Source organism: Mytilus californianus, unplaced genomic scaffold (assembly GCF_021869535.1).
Source record: "Mytilus californianus isolate M0D057914Y unplaced genomic scaffold, xbMytCali1.0.p SCAF_11, whole genome shotgun sequence".
Lineage (NCBI taxonomy): Eukaryota > Metazoa > Mollusca > Bivalvia > Mytilida > Mytilidae > Mytilus > Mytilus californianus.
Genome location: NW_026262593.1, coordinates 4,122,551 through 4,143,894, shown reverse-complemented (window position 1 = coordinate 4,143,894; position 21,344 = coordinate 4,122,551). Strand labels below are relative to the sequence as shown.

Genomic DNA, 21,344 nt, shown 5'->3' with positions numbered 1-21,344 from the left:
AGAAAAATACTTCTTTTAAAGCATGTGTGAAATTTATATGGCAAGCGAATAAAGTACCTTAATGATAAAATTAAGATATGTTTAAAGATATTTTTATAACGGATTTCGTACCCAAGGATTTCGTACCCAAGAATATGATAGTCTTTATAATCAACGTCAACAGATACCACTTAGTCTTCATCACACTTTTTTTTATCTAAAAATCGACAATGGGTTCCGTTTAGAGTAGAGTAATGCTTCAATTTTCTTATTGCTAACTTTCCTTTTTTCATGTAGCAATTATGACTACGATGTGAATAGCACATACACATTTATCCGATTTATAGACATAAAACTGTACATAACCCCGCCCATTCTGTATGTGCCTGTCCCAAGTCAGGAGCCTGTAATTCAGTGGTTGTCGCTTGTTGCTGTTTATCATATTTATTTTACGTTCATTATTTTGTACATAATCAGGCCGTTAGTTTTCTCGTTTGAATATTTTTACATTTTGTCATTTCGGGGCTTTTTATAGCTGACTATGCGGTGTGAGTTTTACTCATTGTTGAAGACCGTACGGTGACATATAATTGTTAATTTCTGTGTCATTTGGTCTTTTGTGGAGAGTTGTCTCATTGACAATCATACCACATTTTCTGATTTTTATATAACGTAAACATTGCTGCAAATTTAAAATGATTTCTAAACTATTCGATAAACATGTAAAGAATGTTCATTGCAACAACTCAAATAGTAAATCTTCTCATTTTGCAACCATATTTAAGATCCAGTCAACGGAATTATAGGTGTTATATATGATTCCAGTTTTTGGTTCAGACAACAGACAATAAATATCAGTAGATAGATTAAAACCAAACACAACAAAATTAACGAAATATAAATTGTAATGAAAAGAACAATATGATGGAGTTGAAAGCAATAATGCAGACAATCATAAAAAACTAAATAGAACAAAGAAGACTTAAAACTATCTTTAGACAAAATAACATAAAAAACGGATACTGTTGGTTTTTAGCAAGCAGAATGATTAGTGATAAACAACAGGTAGGAAAGCATGTAGTGTACCTACAATAACGACCAAAGGTCTATGAATATAAAGACTACACCTGTTGGCTCCGACAGAGTAACACTCAAATACGCAAAGAGCATGTTGGTATCATAGTCATTCTCGATTTAGACAAATCACTATGTTATTTTTTATCGACTAATTGATCAATAGAATAAGACAACATAATCAATCCTTTGGGGACCCTAGTTCGTGTATTTTCACACTCCATTTCCGAGCTTCACGATCTAGACAACTAAGTAGACATACATGTTTCTATGTCCCATTTTGTACCACAATATGAGCGTCATCAACGGGTATAGCTATATAAAAAATAAGAAGATGTGGTATGATTGTCAATGAGACAACTCTCCACAAGAGACTAAATACATAAATTAACAACTATAGGTCATCATACGGCCTTCAACAATGAGCAAAGCCCATACCGCATAGTCAGCTTTATTAGGCCCCGAAATGACAAATGTAAAAACTATTCAAACGAGAAAACTAACGGCCTGATTTATGTACAAAATAATGAATGAAACACAAATATGATATACAACAACAAACGACAACTACTGAATTATAGGCTTCTGACTTGGGACTTGGGACTATGTCTACTGTATGCTTCAAATACAGTTATTACATTTAAAAAAACGACAGTGGCGGTCTGTTAAGAGTAATAGCTGTACTTCAGTTTTTCTATTGCAAACTTTTCAATTGAATCTAGCAACAGTTTACCCACGAAAGGAGTGTGTATTTTCCTGATGAAACGATATATCTCAGTGCTTGTGTTATATATCAAGATTCCCCTTGATTGAAGTTGATAAAACAAGGGTTTTAAAAGGTGGACTCAAAGTAATATAAAGTTTTAAGGACCTCAACATGACTTGTTGACACATACGAAATAACTATAACCAAGGACGTATATTATTAGTTATACGTCCTTGTTTTATACGTCCTTACTATAACAGATAACAGGAAATCATCCATTTGTTGTAATTGCAATGATCCTGACTTTTAGATTATAGGTATGACAGATGATATGGACTGTAATGGTCAATGCAATTTTCTGGGAGTTATGTGTTGCCAGATTTAGGATAGTAACAGAATTCTTTACATGAAGTCAGGCAAGATGTCAAACTAATAATTGGTCACCAGATTCGACATAACGTTAGTCTTTGCAATTCTCCCATAAATGAAAGAACTGAAAACGATTATGGCAGTCTTCTCATCTCGCAAAAACAAGATAAAGTAAAGAAATAATTTATTTTCTTGTATACAAATAATATAGTATCACATTAAATATCATTGTGTAAGGGCTTGAATATGATGCTTATCATCATCAAGATAATAAAATCAAATATTTGTATGAAAGCATAATTATGATATCATTCCACTGTATTCTAAATTTGATAGCTTAATCAATATTTGATTGACTCAGACCACTCCACATGACACCTGAACATAGGGACTTCCTCGTGCGACGTTACGCGCGATTAATGTACATAACGTTTTGCGGTTACATGTAACATAAATTAATATTTAATGGTCAGGTACTTAGTTATAAACAAAGATAGGCAGTGGAATAAAACATTTATTTCCCTTGGCTTAGGTAGATATTAAGATTTGTTCACTCTCGAAAAGTCACATTTGCGTCGGGTGATACCTCCGGAAATTATTAGCTTCCTTGTTTCCCTCATGCACGGACAATAAATGTATATAACCGTAGTACCTACGTGACATGTATTATATACAGGATTAAAGTTTCAAATATATTAATTAAAATGATAATATCAGATGAATATAAATTATAAAATGTACTAAAAATTAAACAGAACAATAGTACATATGAAGAGAGAGATATATCGTTTGGTTATACATATGTAATTGGCATGTTTTTTTCTGTATATATTTTTTGTTTGTTTAATAGTTACCCAGTAAATGTTACATGTACATGGCAAGCGTTTTCATATATAAATGAAATGATATTAAGTAATACATTTTACATGATCGGGCAAGATTTAAAAGCTGGGTAACAAAGGCACCTTGACTAAAAGTTACATTGTGAGTCAATTGATCACTCACAAACACTCATTAAAGTTTTGAAATGTATTCATATTAGAAACTAAGATTACCAAGTCCCAATTTCTGTAGGAGGACATGTCCCTATATGACATAGCCGTGTTAGCTAAGTCAAGTCAGGTGAAACCAATGGGGCAATACCATCATTACTTTGGTATACTTCTTTTCTGTAGGAGAACATGTCCGTATATCACATAGCCGTGTTAGCTAAGTCAAGTCAGGTGAAATCAATGGGGTAATACCATCATTACTTGGTATACTTCTTTTCTGTAGGAGAACATCTCCCTATATGACATAGCCGTGTTAGCTAAGTCAAGTCAGATGAAACCAATGGGACAATACCATCATTACTTTGCATGGTATCAATGGGACAATACCATAACTACTTTGGTATCAATGGGGCAATACCATCATTATTTTGGTATCAATGGGGCAATACCATCATTACTTTGGTATACTTCTGTTCTTTATGTATTATGTAACATATGGATATCAAAACTTGTGTAGGATAAGAGGTGTGCGATTTGTGTAGGATAAGAGGTGTATGATTATTTCACGATTTTGGAAGTCGAGGTTGTTCTTATCATAACTTGACCGGAATAACAGCCCTGATGAATGCACAAAGGAAAACATGGAATGCATTTTATAAATGTATAGGATTACAAAATATAACAATAAAAATAGCAATTCATGAACACATTATCACGTTTACGAAACGCCCACATTTACGCACCATATAATAATATCCTACATCACATTTCTGTAGTCATATCTTCCATTTGAATTGTTGGTAATGTATTTAATGTCATGCGTCCTGTGACCGGAAGCACTGGTGCTGTGTTCATTCTTTGTAGTCGTCTTTTTTCTCTCTCTACCATTGTAATTGATAACTTTCGGCTATAGCCTTTGTAAATTACACTGTCTTGTGTCCTTTTCACCACTCGGATGTTCTCTAGATTTTTTGGTGCATGTTTATATCGTGGTTCAACTGGTTCTAAAATTCTTATACTATTCCATTGCTTTAAAAACACAATTACTGCAATTACCCAAACTACGACTACTATCGCAATAAAAATTATTTCTTCCGGGTAGACACCACTTCTTTCTATTCTCAGTAACCTGTTTTCTAGAATGATACATAAATAAACATTTAAAAAAGGATATAAAAACATTCCATGACGAATTTTCTATATAAAAAAGACGTGTTTTTGGAAGAAATTTTGATTAATTTGTATTCATATCAAATAATATGATTTCAGCTTCTTAGATAAGAGACATGAACTATACACCTTTTGTTCTTGATTTGATTTTGCTTATTTTGGAAATAAATTTTGTGTACTGAACACATAGGAAAAATGATAAAAAATCCAGGTGCGCATGACAGTCAATCCGCATCTGATTTCAGGTATTTTTGTGCTCAGAACCACCCCCATATAAGAGTGGGCTGAAAATTGTATGCATTAATATATGAATTGGGGGAAAGGGGGGGGGGGGGGTCACATTCCAGCCGCACTTCTGTACCCATTTTTAACCGAAAACCGAAGTAATCCACCCCCCCCCCCCCCACCCTTTAAGGTATACCTTTTGCTGAGCAGACCATAATACTTGCAGACAAAGCGGAAATGATGACGGCACGTAAATTTTTGCTAATTTACCCAAAAATATTTCGCAACATGCTCCGTTCCTCAGAACAATATATTTTGCACCCCCCTAACATTAAATCCTGGATCCGCACCTGATTTCTGGTGTTTCCGTGCTCAGAAACACCCTAATATATGAGTGGGCTGAACATTGTATGCATTAATATATGAATGGCGGTGGGTCACATTCCAGACGCACTTCGGTACCCATTTTTAAACCGAAAACTGAAGTAATCCCCCCACCCTTTTCATGTTGAATTGATGCGGTTCCCCGGAAGAAAAAGCTCTTGACGCGTAAAAATCTGTTGTTGAATTGCTGAGAGCGTCAAAGGAATGTGTATCACAAAGTGTTTCAGTGTAAGGTCAATATTTACCGTATCTGCTACAAAATAAAATTTAATTTTTCTGGGCAGATGTGCAATGACGGAAATGATGACGGCACGTAAATTTCAGAGCCGAACGTCGTGAAGGACGGTCGATCCGAACTATTTTTTTCCCACTTTTAACCCCCAAATACCCCCAAAAGATCTTGAAATGAACACATAATAAACTACGCTAGTCATTACCCCTTTGTGGTATAAAACAATATTCGTGGATTTTATGTGAAAGAAGAAAACATGACACTCAATTTCAACTCTATTCATTTAGTAATATAGATGATATAATATAGTTTCTATAGCATATTTGAGCTTATATAGTTTGAATGAATTAAATAAGCTTAAGTGTTTTGCTCATTGTTGAAGGCCGTACGGTGACCTATAGTTGTTAATTTTGTATGTCATTTGGTCTCTTGTGGAGAGTTGTCTCATTGGCAATCATACCACATCTTCTTATTTTTATATCAAACTGTAGGTTTAGAGAATTTGTTCAAAGGCTATATAAGGAAGGCATATAACCTGATGTTCAATGGTTGTCGTTTGTTGATGTGGTTCATATGTGTTTCTCGTCTCGTTTTTTATATAGATTAGACCGTTGGTTTTCCTGTTTGTATGGTTTTACACTAGTCATTTTTGGGGCCCTTTTTAGCTTGCTGTTCGGTGTGAGTCAACTTGAAGGCTCCGTGTTGAAGGCCGTACTTTGACCTATAATTGTTTACTTTTACAAATTGTGACTTGGATGGAGAGTTGTCTCATTGGCACTCATTATCTATGTAATTGACAAACGAAGTTGATAACGCAAGTTTATGGAATAGGAGATGTTCAAAAATGATATCAAAGTTGTTTACTAACAGGAATATCAGTTAAAGGTTTTTATTTTTCAAATTGATTCTGTGGGAATACTTGTTTAACCAGTATATAGAAAGTCATTCGATAAATTTTTCAATCTATTTTCAAGTTAAGGTGGTACTAAAAACCTTGACTAAAATTAATTTGGCTCGTTTAATTTTCATAGAATTTTGACAAAATATTTACTTTGACCCTTTGACAAAAATATAAAAATTTCAAAAAACTTGAACTACACACTTTATCGGAAAAATTTCATTGGATGTATGACAGTTTGACAAACACTAATTTTGATCATTGAGAAACTTAATATTTCCTTAACAATAGAACGTGATTAAAACGTTCAGCTGATTTTTAAAGAGTTATCTCCTGTAGTGTTATGTACCACCTTAATGTTCAATATCCACAAAGCATTTTCCTTCTGAGAATAAATTTTCCATAGTATGACATTTTGGGGAATTGTTAAAAATTCAAATTTGATCGTGATGGTCTTATGATAGGATTCAAAGTGAAAACTGAAAGTTCAGTCTTAATATGAAAATAAACATAGATATTGACAACCTGACTTACCGACAGATTAAAGACTTATTGAATGTAAAATGGTCTGTTTTATTTAAATAATGAATGTTAATGTCAGGAAGCTGAATTATATAACGAGAATATAGAATGCCAAATATCTTTATAATCGACCAAGCAATTCAAAATAAATCAGTTCTGCAATTGTTGATGTTCAGATGATTATTCAGACATTACACTTCAATGCAGCTGTGCATTAATTGCATATTTTGCATGCAATTTTAAATCTGGTTTAATATCTGATTAATTACAAACTAGACTGGACTCTGGTGGATAGTTGTCTCATTGACTATCACACAACAACTCAATCTCCTTATTTAATTACAATGTTACTATTCGTATGGTTATGCAACAAGGAAAGTTTATTTGGACTTTTCAACTTTTTTTATTCGAGCGCCATTGATGGGTCTTTTGTAGACGAAAATGCGCGTCAGGCGTATACAATTTTAATCCTAGTATCTATGATCAATTTATTTATCACTTTTAATCTAAGACCGATACTCTGTTACACCGCTGTCCCAGGTTAGGGGAGCATTTGGCGCCAGCAAACATGTTTATAATTAACCCCACACCCTGTCCCAAGTGAGGAACCTGTAGTTCATGTTATAAATTAGGCCGTTAGTTTTCTTATTCAAATTTCTAAAAGAGAATTAAGTTTAATATTTTTTATGTCGGGGCCTTTTAAAGCCGACCATACGGTATGGGTTTTTCTCATTGTTGAAGGCCGTACAGATGCCTATAATTGCTTACATCCACTTCATTTGAACTTTGGTGAATAGTTGTCTAATTGGCAAACATTCCACATCTCCTTATTTTTATATTCTGTTAAAAAGCGTGATAGTCCACCAGAGGCAATACCGACCCAGTGGTGGTAAACACATATCGTGTTCCTGCACGCGCCTGTATCTGGATTAACCATCATTACGTGTCCCTGCACACGCCTGTATCTGGATTAACCATCATTACGTACGCTGGAGACAAACAGTGTGTAAGGACGAAACATAAATCTTTTGAGAGCATAAATATCCAAAAGTGCATAAGAAGACTAACTAAAACCGTCAAAGATCAAAGGTCAAATTTGCTGTAGGGTGTTGCATCCTTAGTTATTCTATTATATGTATATAGCATGTAAAAATACAGCTTAAAGTTTATGGAATGATTATGAATTATAGGAGATGTGCGGTATGTGTCTATGAGAGTAGCAACCAAACGACATAGAGAAATCGATCGAAATAAAGAGGTCAACATACGGTCCTTAGTAATAGACAAGTGCCCGTAAAGTATGTCAACCTCAAAATCTTCCCGTGTCAGTAATAGACAAGTGCCGGTACAGTAGGTCAACCTCAAAATCTCCCCTTGTCATTAATAGGCAAGTGCCGGTACAGAATATCAACCTCAAATTCTCCCCATGTCAGTAATAGGCAAGTGCCGGTACAGTAGGTCAACCTCAAAATATCCCTATGTCAGTAATAGGTAAGTGCCGGTACAGTAGATCAACATCACAATGGCCTTTTGTAAGTAATAGACAATTGCCTGTATAGTATGTCAACCTTAAAATCTCCACGTGTCAGTAACAGACAAGTGCCGGTACAGTATGTCAACCTCAAAATCGCCCCGGGTCAGTAATAGACAAGTGCCGGTTACAGTATGTCAACCATAAGATCTCCCTGTGTCAATAATACGCAAGTGCCGATACATTATGTCAATCTCAAAATCTCCCCATGCCAGTAATAGACAAGTGCCGGTAAAGTATGTCAACCTCAAACTCTCCCCATGTCAGTAATAGACAAGTGCCGGTAAAGTATGTCAACCTCAAACTCTCCCCATGTCAGTAATAGGCAAGTGCCGGTACAGTATGTCAACCTCAAAATCTCCCCATACCAGTAATAGACAAGTGCCGGTACAATATGTCAACCTCAAACTCTCCCCATGTCAGTAATATGCAAGTATCGGTACAGTAGGTCAACCTCAAAATCTCCAGGTGTTAGTAATAGACAATTGCCTGCACAGTATGTCAACCTAAAAACTCCCCGTGTCAGTTGTATGCACATTTAATAGAATATCAAATATCTTCCTATCAACATCAAATTCTCTAAAAGACCTAAAAAGACATATCAATAGACAACTATTGACAGGTTCTTGACTTGAGACAGTTGAAGAATACATATGGTGGCCATGACGGGGTGAATTAGTCGTTAAAACGTATCCTAGGGGTATCTCTTTAAGGTCATGTGAACTTATCCAACATATTCATCAATAGACAACCATTGACAGGTTCCTGACTTTAGACAAATCGATGTAGGTATATATGGGGGCCATGACAGGTTGAATTAGTCGTTAAAACATACTCAAGAGGTATCTCTGTAAGGTCATGTGAACTTATCCCACATCTTCGTCATACATTATACAATATTTTCAACAGCTGGTAAATGTTTACAATACTATGTGTACATTAAAAACGAAACAACATTCATTATATAAATCAGACGCATTCTGTAGGTACTATAAAACGGAAATAACGCTTAATGTAAACGAAGGGAAAATGCTTGACATATTTTGTTGTGTCTTGTAGATTTATGAAAATCTGTGTCTATATATTATATATCATTTATAATAACTTCTCATTGCAACACAATGTCAAATATTTATAACATATGGTACAGTGAAACGTATCACAGTTTCCGTCGTAGAATTTACTTTAAGATCCAAGTTAAAATTTTAGTTGGTCTGAATGGGGTATTTCATTTCTTTAATTCTTTAACTTTTCATACCATTTTTGTATTTCTTCATTTATTTTGACAATTAAATCTATTATAATTCAGCACTTAATTATTCTCCATTCTTTATATTTTTTACTTATTTTCTGTATTCTTTATATTTTGACCATTTTTTTTTATAGTATTGAGCCACAGTGACGATTCTTAATTCTGTAAACTCTATCCAGACCTTATGTATTCTGTCGTGGAATATACTTTAGAATATAATCTAAAATGAACAACTGTTTATCAAGTTTACCAACCAAATTATGAACTTTTTTTTATTGTACTGGTTGTTATGAACAGAAATCTATTGGTTTACAGATCCATACATTCATGACATTTCTTATAGATTGTGGGTTAAGAAATTGACATGGACCGACGCTTTATATTTGAAAATTTTGGGATAGAACTTACTATATCTACAGAAAGAGTTAATGGCATTTAACAATTTACACTAAAACAATTCTGGAACAATTCTGGTATCATAGAAGTTTACTTTACTGGTTTCATGTAAGAAGCTGATATGTATAATATGCATGTATCTAGTGATGAAATAATCAACTCTTTATCAATAATTGCAGTTTATATATGTCGAGGATATGTTTCTTACATCTGATAAAAATGTCATCAGTTGTTCAGTATTATTTCGTATTATCAATGTTCATTAGTTTTTGAAATAGTTTTGTTATGCTTGGATCAGCATTGTATCGACACATTAATCATGTCAGAGCAACATAACTGTGCTGCTGCAAGGCTACAGATTCACGATTTATAGAATAAAAGAATAAAACATTAATGTTGCTTTTATGATAAATCAACCTAAAGTAGGATCATATGGCAAACAATACCGTTGACGTATTGAGTAAAAATAATTTCATGTGATTTTTAGGGACGCTGGATTGTAATCACATAGATTTAGAGTTTAATTCTTGCTTAATGCTCTATTATAGTAGATACATATAACGCAGATTGTAATAATTTTTTGGTCAGATGTGTACTGTCTTGGAAGAATCTCAGTTGCTCCTGAAGGGAAAACTGCTCCTGCTCAACACATATGACATCTATTAATACAAACCCTCCGTTTAACTAGTTTCGAACGCTAATTGATTTGTTATAGATATAAGGAAGAAAGTTAATTACACGAAGAAATGGTAAAATGTCCTATTTAATTACGTCTATCTAACTATTGGTGGAGTAGTTGAAATAATGGATGTCCTTGTTCTGCGATTAACATGAGAGAGAGAGAGAGAGAGAGAGAGAGAGAGAGAGAGAGAGAGAGAGAGAGAGAGAGAATAAAGTTGAAATGTGAAAAACGCATCTTCAAGATGACCCTGGTCACCTCTACCGCCGTATATGTTAGTCCTTATATTTTAAAGCTGGAACATCGCTCATTTTTTAATAAAAAATATTACTTTTCGGTTTCATGAAAGACGGTACCGTTTTTTTTTTTATTTTATACTTCTAACGTAACTTTTTAAGCGTTTACTATTTCATACTAATTATTTTATTATAAGAAATTATTAATATTGTATGCAATATAGGTTATCACTAAAGAGTGCCTATTAATTTGTTTACCTTACAGGCTATAGTCACTTAATAGTTTTGTTATGTATTGACTTAACGATCAGCTGAACACACAAGAATACATCAATTACTAATTGTTTTGACATTGCCTTTATATATAGATCTCAGCGTGGTTTTATGGAGCATTCTATGACGCAATAAAAACAGCAGATGTATGACGTCATTATAAAATTGACATGCTTTATTATAATACTGAACAGTTTAAGTGCCAATCTGGACTTGATAATCAGAGTCATTAAAGCACCAACATGCACGTGCAGTAAAAAAAGCAAACCAGAAACAAATCAAAACGATATATAACCAAATAAAACAAAAATGATCTCCACTCGAAATCGATAGATTGCCTATCACAGTTTTAAATTGTCTTTTTGAAAGTCTTGATTGAAAAATTGATTTTTATGTAATAAACTATTGTCTTATTCTAACTACAAATAAATAGCTTGCAGATTCATTTGTTTGTAAAAACATTTGACTGTCTGTTTTGTGGTGCAAGTTCAAAGTCAATGACTGTCCGTGTTTACCTCGTTTTCAATACCGCCTGAATATTCGCGCATTGAAAACAGTTTGATGGTATTTTCTTATTGCGTCATTTGTTAACAGTTGGCCTTTGGAAGAGAATCGTTTGATCAAAATTAATTTTTAATGGCTCGGCCTGTATTTTTAAGTAAGAGTTTTAGAGTCCGTCATATGTTGTCATAAATATGTTATTTCACTAACTAAAACAAACGTATGGTCAATAGGTTCCAAATGATTTGTAATAATACGCTTGCATAATTATTAACTACCGAATGCCCTTGTAACAGTAATAGCAATGTCTTCCTCATAATAATGAAAGAAAAAATTTAAAAAAATCTTATTACAGAATACTAATGCAAGAGGGTGTGGATGAGGTATCTTAAACTGTATTCTTTGATTTTTTAAGCCTATCTTCTCTATTATTCATATGTTTGCCCACCCTTCTCTATTCTTTGTATTTTTATACCCCATTATTCTCTATTTTTTATTTTGGCCTATTTTTCTTTAGCATTGGTCCATTTTTCTTTAGCATTGTTCCATTTTTCTTTAGCATTGTTCCATTTTTCTTTAGCATTGTTCCATTTTTCCAGTTCTGTAAACAACATTCAGACCATCATGCACCATTTCCAAGAAATAAATATGCTCGCGCTATTAACAATCGATATCATTGGTTTATAATGAGGTATACCTACCAGGTAAATCTGTTGTGAATTCTGTTGCGCTTGCATTACTGACGTCACTACTACCTATGGTAACCATGAATATTTTGTACGTTGATAGCGGAATTAATCCACGAATCGTATAACTCCTTTTTAGCCCATCAATATTCCTTGTCAGTTTTAAGTTAAAATTTCCCAATGCACCAACAATCTCATAAGTTAATTGAAAACCTTTAACAACATCTGAAGTCTCGTCAATAATCCAGCACACTGTTGCCTTATTTCCTACTACCAGTATAGGAGGTAGAATCTGCGGAGGTTTTAAAGCATCTGCAAAAGACAAATGAATAAATCTTAATTTTCTACAAAGTATTTTGTGGACTTGTTCTTCTTTTTCAACGCTTTTCGTTTTTTTTTTTTTGTCATGACGTTGTCAGTTTTTCTTCGCCTTATGAGCTTTGAATGTCCTTTTAGTATCATTCGCCATTTTGTTTATCAATGATGTGATAATTCGAGCGTGAACGGTGAATTTCTGGTAAAATACAAAATGAAGAATAAGTGTAATAGTAAGACTGAGGGCCGTAACCAGAAGCTGTGAAGATTTAGCATTTGGACAAAACAAAATCAGACGATTTATCAACAAACAACAGTTATTTGGTAAAAACCTATCCAATACATTATCCTATTTTTTAAAGATTAAAATGAAAAAAAATGGAGGTTTACGATCGCACGCATCGCAGCCCTTGGCTCTAAAAATGAAATAACTCTTCATAAAATTTATGCGTTTGAAGCACATTTTTGGATGTACCCTCATTAGGAGCTCCCAAAACCATACATTTGCAAGCCGAGGATGTCCGAGTACCGAAACTCGTTACGAGAAAAATGACCAATAGGGACAATTTAAATAATAGCCAAATTCATCTGTGGTCAACTTTGCCTTAGGAAGTTGAAACCCTAGTTTCTAAATGATTTTTTTTTATAAACAGACAATTTAAGAAAATTATGCTATGAATTATGTCAGTACCGAAGCACTGACTGCTGAAAACCAAGAATGTTAAGAGTTATATGACTAACAAGGACCTACAAAATCGAGCTGAGGTCTACAGTATAAACCGTTTTCATGTCAAAAGGTGTACAAGAATAAATGACTGAAATACATATGAAAACTATATTACAACATATAGGCGAATTATTATTAGTACATTGGTCTTTTCATGGACACAAATTGTTTTATTCTTTTATATAAATAACGAGAGAATTGGTATACGTCAATGCATGCACGTATACGTGTAGTATCATCCATATGTTAATAGTTGATCTTTTCTTTTTTTCATGTTTTCTGAATCTCTATCATGCTTTATTTAGGTATTAAGACTTTCTACATCTTTTGTTTTACCTTGTGACTAAAACCTACCCCCCCCCCCCCCCCCCCCCCCCCCACCCAAACAAGCTTTAATTTTTGCCAAAGATGTCAAGAAATGATACTGTTGTTAGCGAACTATTTGAACGCTCGAATCAAATATTCTACAACGATTGAAATTTTTCATTGAGTCTTTTTAATGCTTTAACACTTCAGTGAAATACAAGATCCTCAAATTCCTGGTAATTGCAAGAGCGGCCTGAATAGATTGTTTCAATTTTATGTATGGATTTTCGTCTTTGACCTTGGCCTTTCCTAGAGAAAATAACGCTTCGAATCACTTATACAGGTCAAAGAGATCCACATACCGTATATCTTTTCTAGTTAAAGATTAACACATTGAAAGAAGAAGAAAAATCTACATGTATTAATTTTTTTTTAATCCACCTGATATGAACGAAAAACTGTAGGTTAGAAATAAGAAGGGAACGTATCATACTGAAGTAAAAAATCAAGATGGTTGCTACAACATATCGTGACGTAAACCATTTAGCCCTGTCTTTACCGTAGTGATTTCTTAATGAAATATATCAGTAAATCTAAACAAGATAACAGACTTGCCTATAATTTTTTCCACGATCAATTAGAAATAGAAAGCTTAGCATGCACAGTAATAAAGTTCAAACACGACACGGAAACTTAAGGGTCTGTTATATCCAAACTATATCGATAATGGACACATTACAACGTTGCTGGTCAAAAGGTTGGTTTATTTTTGCCCTTAGAGTACCATAATTTTAAGTAATTAAGTGAAGTAATTGTAAAACGCACTGTCTGACATGTAAATGTACATGTACGACCTCGAGTCAAAAGAATCTCTTATAATTCTAAAGGTATTCATTCACATATCGTATCATCTCACCTTGCAATATATTTTATACACGAGTATACCAATTATCAAATCAATAGTTATATTGAAATAGGTAAATACGTTCAGTTTCACCAGCAGGTTATTGAGGAAATATTTCGTAACAAAAATATGAAAGCAATATAAAACATGCCGTGTGAATTCATCTCATTTTGAATAAAGCGAATACATTTTGAATTCATCTTAGGGTTATTTACGAAAAGCATTTGTTTGTAATAAATGAAAGCGCCGCAAGCGTGTTCTGCCCAATCATCTTAATATGAATATTTAATGAAAGTCATATTTTTGTAGAAAAATTCCCCTGTGTAATAAAAAATTATCGTTCTCAACACAGAAGACAGTACATCGACGAAAGAAAGCATGACGCCTGGCATTCATTTTTTATTTCATTTAATATCATAAACTTATTAACATTTAAAATTTGTCAAAAGTATCACCAGAATGCAATATGAGTCTTTCAGATGATAATAGAAAGTGCAATATATGAGTTTCCTTAGTTCAGTTAAACTATTAACCACAGTCTTACCTTTTTTCACTTTGAAACTCAAAACAATTCAGGAAACAAATGGAGAAATCACTTCGTTCTGGTATCTTACACGTGTACGTACACCCACATGTCAAAAACTGATACAAACGCTCATCCACAAGTCAAACATGAATTCATACGTTCACCCAATGTAAAATATTGATACAAACGCTACCCACATGTCAAACATGAATTCATACGTACACCCACATGTCAAAAATTGATACAAACGCTCATCCACAAGTCAACATGAATTTATACGTTCACCCAATGTAAAATATTGATACAAATGCTCAACCACATGTAAAATGTTGATACAAACGCTTACTCACATGTAAAATATTGATACAAAACCCACATGTCAAATATTGATACAAACACTCACCCACATGTCAAATATTGATACAAACGCTCACCCGTATGTCAAATATTGATACAAACGCTTACCCACATGTCAAATATTGATACAAAACCCACATGTCAAATATTGATACAAACGCTCACCCACATGTCAAATATTGATACAAACGCTCACCCGTATGTCAAATATTGATACAAACGCTTACCCACATGTCAAATATTGATACAAACCCACCAGCAAATATTGATACAAACGCTCACCCACATGTCAAATATTGATACAAACGCTTACCCACATGTCAAATATTGATACATGGATACGACCACACACATGTCAAATACACTTGTCAAATATGAAACTTGTACGTTCACTTACATGTCAAATATTGATACAAACGTTTACCCACATTTCAAATATGGATTCATACGTTCACCCATTTATTTCAAATATTGATACAAATAATTACCTACATGTCAAATATGTGTACAAACGTTTACCCACATAACAAATATTGATACATACGTACACCAATATGTCAAATACTGATAAATACATTCACCCACGTGTCAAATATTAGTATATACGTTTACGACATGTCAAATAAAGACACAAACGTTCACCACATGTCAAATACTGATAAATACGTCCATCCACATGTCAAATATTGGTATATACGTTTACGATATGTCAAATGTACATACATACGTTCACCGACATGTCAAATACCCATACACACGTTCACCAAAATGTCAAATATTGATAACAGATCATAACACGTCGACCCAAGTGTTAAATAATGTTACATCTAAAATACCATTACAAAAGCTTATACATAGTTGATCATTAAGTTTACATATACATGTATCTTATCAGCTTACCTAGCAGTTTAACAGATATCCATTATAAGACTTCCAAATTCTAAGTCACAAAATATATAAAATATTTCAAACCCACTACTTCAGTTATAATACGTAAAATCTTTCCTCATCAATACGTTCGAGTGGTATCAAACAGATCGTAGGATTTTCATATCATTTGATAAATATAAGCGATTGAGAATTATTTATAGCTTGGTGGTGATGATAGATCCATTTATTTATCTTATTATCACTGCAATGCAACGACATTATGTCCATTAATATGTATACTGCTAAATACCGTAGAGATCAATGTAAATTGAAATGTAATAACGCTAGATCTGTAGGGAGTGTGGTAAAAGTACAATGTTATTATAAGATTTTATTGCACTTTTCTTCCTCAATGTGTTACCCCATTATTCTCTCATATACAATTTCAAATTTCATGACTTTACTGCACGTAACAAGACACACTTTCATTGTGTGACATTATGTCGTAAAAAAAGACTTGAATATTCAAAATTCAAAATAATGAAAATATTCATATAAAAGCATATAAGGTTTGTTAAACCTCAATTAAATATATAAATACATATACATAAATATGGTTTAAATCATGTGAATATACAAAAATTTTCCGAAATTGACCAAGGCAGATTTAATTCAGTGCTATATCTGTGTCCTTTTATAATTGGCGATCACCACCACGTGGTCAACTTTGGTCCTTTCGGAACAAAAATGCCAAATAACCCTGTATCCAACTATCAAGTCGTTTTGTTCGAAAGATGTTGAAGTCATTTATATAGTATTTTTCACTAGACTGTTGTTCACATTCGAACACTACTTTTAATTTTGGAATAATATACATTTTATCCTATATTTATTATACTAGACATGTATAGTCTCCTGGTATCCTGCTTCTGTTGCCAGGGAACAGTTATGTTCAAATTGTTTACTAACAGTTCAATTTGGGGTCCTCGCGTTTAAGTCATGTCGATTTAATTTTTGATTGGACAAAAAACTATGTGTTTCAGCTCAATGTTAAATTGCAGGATAAAAACAAAATTCGTACAGTTCAAGAAAAAATAAAATGCATTAGGACTCGCAACAAAAAATCGGAGAAATGCTCGGCGAGCCTCGCTTTTCTCTCTGTTTTTTGAGATCGTCAAATAAATTTTATATTTTCCTTCACTTTACGAATATTGTTTATGTAAGAGATCAAATATGTTTTTCCTGCATCTAGATTCTACCACTGCATCAAGTGTGATATGATATTTATCCACTTGAGACAGTTAAATTTTCATGCGCTCTCATTGAAGGTTATGTTTTTTTTTCAGGATTCCATTTTTGTAGTTGCAAAATAAAGTTTACGAACCTTTTTAGGCACATCATATTAATTCGATCGAAGAGACTTTTATCGTTTTAAAATAAATAAAACTTTGAACTATTCTTTTATGATTATGTGTATTGATGCAAGAAAAGCACGTAGTATATACTCCTATATTACTGGTTATAGAAGACACTAACATTCAGTAATCTGTTTACGAATAAATTCGATGGTTTAGTTACTTTTAACGAAAGTTCGCCAGATTTTAAAGCTGAAAAATATTGCGATTGGATGAGAAATAACTATTTCTAATCCTTGAAACATTATTCATGTTCATTAGACCTTTTATAGCTTATACTTGTTGAAATAGATTTAATTGGAAAATGTAATTAAACGTATGTGATTGAAACAAAAATAATCTGACCAATGTCAAGAACTAAATTATAAATCTTCTGAATAAAGCATGTCTTAAACAGTGTACTTACACTGTATTCAATATGAAAGCCTCTTCTAGACGACACTGTCGTACCTATTCACTGTTCAAGTACTGAATGCGGAATGACACTATTGTTGCTTTTTACTTAGCATATTAACAGTTCGTCTGTATACACTTTTCGTAATCTCAGTGTTTAGTGCTGTAAAGTCTTCATAGCCTATTGGGAAATACGAGCAATTCCGTTTTCTTAATGTGTTTTGCTTTCTCAATTGGTGCTTGAAACTAAACTATTGAACAACTGACTTCATTTGATCGATCATGTCTGGATAAACCAAATCTCGGTCGTAAAACGTTAAGTTTGTATCGGTTACAGAAGTAGCAAGTGCCGCATTTTAATAGTTTCTGAGAAGTGGGGGTGTATTATGATATAATTTCTGAAGTATTGGTAATTCTTAGAAAAGCAGTTTTTTATTACCTGGAGTGAAATGGATAAAACCTCTTTCTCGTATAATGAGCGTCTGTAACTTTAATGTTTATAAGTTTTAAGATTCATTTTTTTTTACTAAAAAATAAATGCTTTTGCAGGAGCGAAAAATTTTGAGAGAAAAAATAAATTGACTTTAAAATCCGTTTGATTTTAAATCTAAAGAAAAAAATGTCGGAGTTCCGTCATATGTTAGTATGCTTGCACAAGGAACCTTTAGCCAGCTTAAAGACAAATTATAAAATGCTTGAATAATATATTAGATGTTAATATTATTCTTTTACGTCCAACATCTTATATCCATACATAGTTGTGAATTTCTAAACATTCTGTATGTGCCTGTCCCAAGTCATGCGCCTGTAATTCAGTGGTTGTCGTTTGTTGCTGTATATCATATTTGTTTTTCGTTCATTATTTTGTATATAAATTAGGCCGTTAGTTTTCGCGTTTGAATTGTTTTATTTCGGGGCCTTTTATAGCCGACTATGCGGTATGAGTTTTACTCATTGTTGAAGGCCGTACGGTGACTTATAGTTATTAATTTTTGTGTCATTTTGGTCACTTGTGGAGAGTTGTCTCAATGGCAATCATACCCCATCTTCTTATTTTTAAATGCATTGGAAAATTCGTTAAACAACATTTTTCGCCTTTCGCTGAATTCATGTATTCCGAATAATCGATATATAAAATGTTTAAACTTTGTGCAGCATCTTATAAGACTATAAATAAGAAGGTAAGTCAAAGAGTAGAATTAGGAGACTATACGTCAATAAGATTTTCTAAAAAAAAATGACTCCTTAAAAGGATGTATTTTTGACTTCTAAATTTTACAACATTGTGTAGCAATTCCCTCTCCCCAGCTGCAAAAAAACATAAAAGGCAAAGTAACATCAAAAGAAAACAAATGGTCTGTTTTTGAAGCAAAGCACCTCCATTGTCGTATTAATTCCGTAGCATTACTATCAAGATGAAAACTTTAACCTTACCTTTAAGCGAACAGGTTGCCTTTTACAGTTTTGTAAATTCAATTTACAGAAATAAAACTATTATTTCCTCTTTGTAACAATTAATGAAGGAGCGCAGTTTCAAACTCCTGTTAATATTTCTCCATTCAAAAAATCATACTAAGTCGTTAAAAGATGTTAAAATATTAACACGAATCGAATCACAATCCAGTTTTTACAATCCTATTTATGTTATCAATAAAACAGATGTAAGTATGTAACAACTCAACATTATGACATTAATTAATTCTACAATGAAGTAGAAATCACTGATCAAGAGATCACATTACTTTGATACAATCCATATAAAAATCACAGTTATTAGACAACTGCTGCTGCAGCCAGTTATTTGTTCATTACCAGTTTTATATGTATAAAACATTTTCACAGTTTAGTGGAGTATTGATTGACACTTTATTGTTCTTAGTTTACAGGATTCTATATTCAGCTTCAAGGATATTATGAAACAGTCCTGTGAAAGTATTAATTTCACAGTGATTGATAAAAACCAATTCGTTGAATATTCATTGGTTACTACAAACGATTAAAAAAGAAGTCGATTTTACAAAGGAAGTTTTGCGTACGGGATGAAATTGTTTTAGAATTCCCTACGTATACAATTAAGAGTAAAATCAGTGTAAATTTCGATATGTATTTAAGTAACTTTTTGCTGAAATAAAAAGCTTTACTATAGTTTAAAAAAAAGTCCGATCATACCAAAGGGACAATCAAACTCATAAGTCGAAAACGATCTTACAATATTAATGCCATGGCATAAAACAAACCAAAAAACTATCAAAAAGACAAACAAAAGTATAAAAACACATCATAGAAAACCAAGGACTGCGCAACACGAACCCCAACAAAAACAAGGAGTGAATTTAGGTGCTCTGATAGGGTAATCAGATCACGCTCCACATATGGCATCCATCGTGTTGGTCATGTAAGTAAAAAAAAAATAAATAAAAGATAATTCCGAACTCCAAGGAAAATTTAAAACGGATTGTCCCTTATCTAATGGCAAAAACAAAAGCTTAAACACATCAAACGAATGGAAAACAACTGTCATATTTCTAACTTGATACAGGCATTTCCTTATGTAGAAAATGGTGGATCAAACCTGGTTTGATTTTAGCTCAACAGTATGACAGTCGCATCGAATTCAATTACATTGACAACAATGTGTGAGCAAAACAAACAGACAAAACCGGTGATAAGTCACATTCGAGGAAAAGAGGACAAATCAAGGTTAAAACACGAGGGAATCAGATGAACTTCAAAAGAAGCTTGGTTTACAGGATATTCGTCTTCAAGAGAAAAGACATTTTGCAAACGTGTTACTAATACCTAAAGTTTATAATCACCATCACGAATGTGCTCGACCCCGATAAGATTTGTCGGGGTAACGCGGTCTGACAACTTAAGACACGAGAGTAGTCGTTTAATCCAAAACTTTACCAAAATCGTGCTATTGCCTTTCTTGATATATTTGACTGAAGTGGATTCCCTAGACAGGTTATATTTGACTGAAGTGGATTCCCTAGACAGGTTATATTTGACTGAAGTGGATTCCCTAGACAGGTTATATTTGACTGAAGTGGATTCCCTAGACAGGTTATATTTGACTGAAGTGGATTCCCTAGACAGGTTATATGAAAATAAGAAGATGTGGTATGATTGACAACGTGACAACTCTCCACCAGACACCAAATGACGTAGAAGTTAACAACTATTCATGTATAGCAGAAGAGGCTAATACTTTTGGGGCATGTGACCTTCCTTCGTTTGTGGTTTATGCGATTCCTTTTTCCCCTTGGAATTATAAGTTTAAAACATCGTTAAACCAATGTCGCCTTTCTTGAACGAGGAAGCGCGTAGTAAGATTTCTTTTTTCTATAGAAAAGAGATTTAAATTGATGGCATACAAATCTATACTATTAAGTTACAATTTTAAATTATTCATGATAAGAGACA

At 33.2% G+C, this 21,344-nt stretch overlaps 1 protein-coding gene across 1 annotated transcript in view; it reads right to left on the bottom strand.

Moving 5' to 3' along the window:
• Positions 1-2,300: 2,300 nt before the first annotated feature.
• LOC127719414 (uncharacterized) overlaps positions 2,301-21,344 on the bottom strand; it is a 119,677-nt gene continuing 100,633 nt past the window's right edge. Inside the window, exons 2-3 of the mRNA XM_052225518.1 lie at positions 12,121-12,417; positions 2,301-4,256 (exon numbers count right to left, since the gene is read on the bottom strand). Of these exons, the coding sequence (XP_052081478.1) occupies positions 3,883-4,256; positions 12,121-12,417 (671 nt within the window). The 3' untranslated portion in view covers positions 2,301-3,882. The remainder of the gene's footprint in view (positions 4,257-12,120; positions 12,418-21,344) is intronic.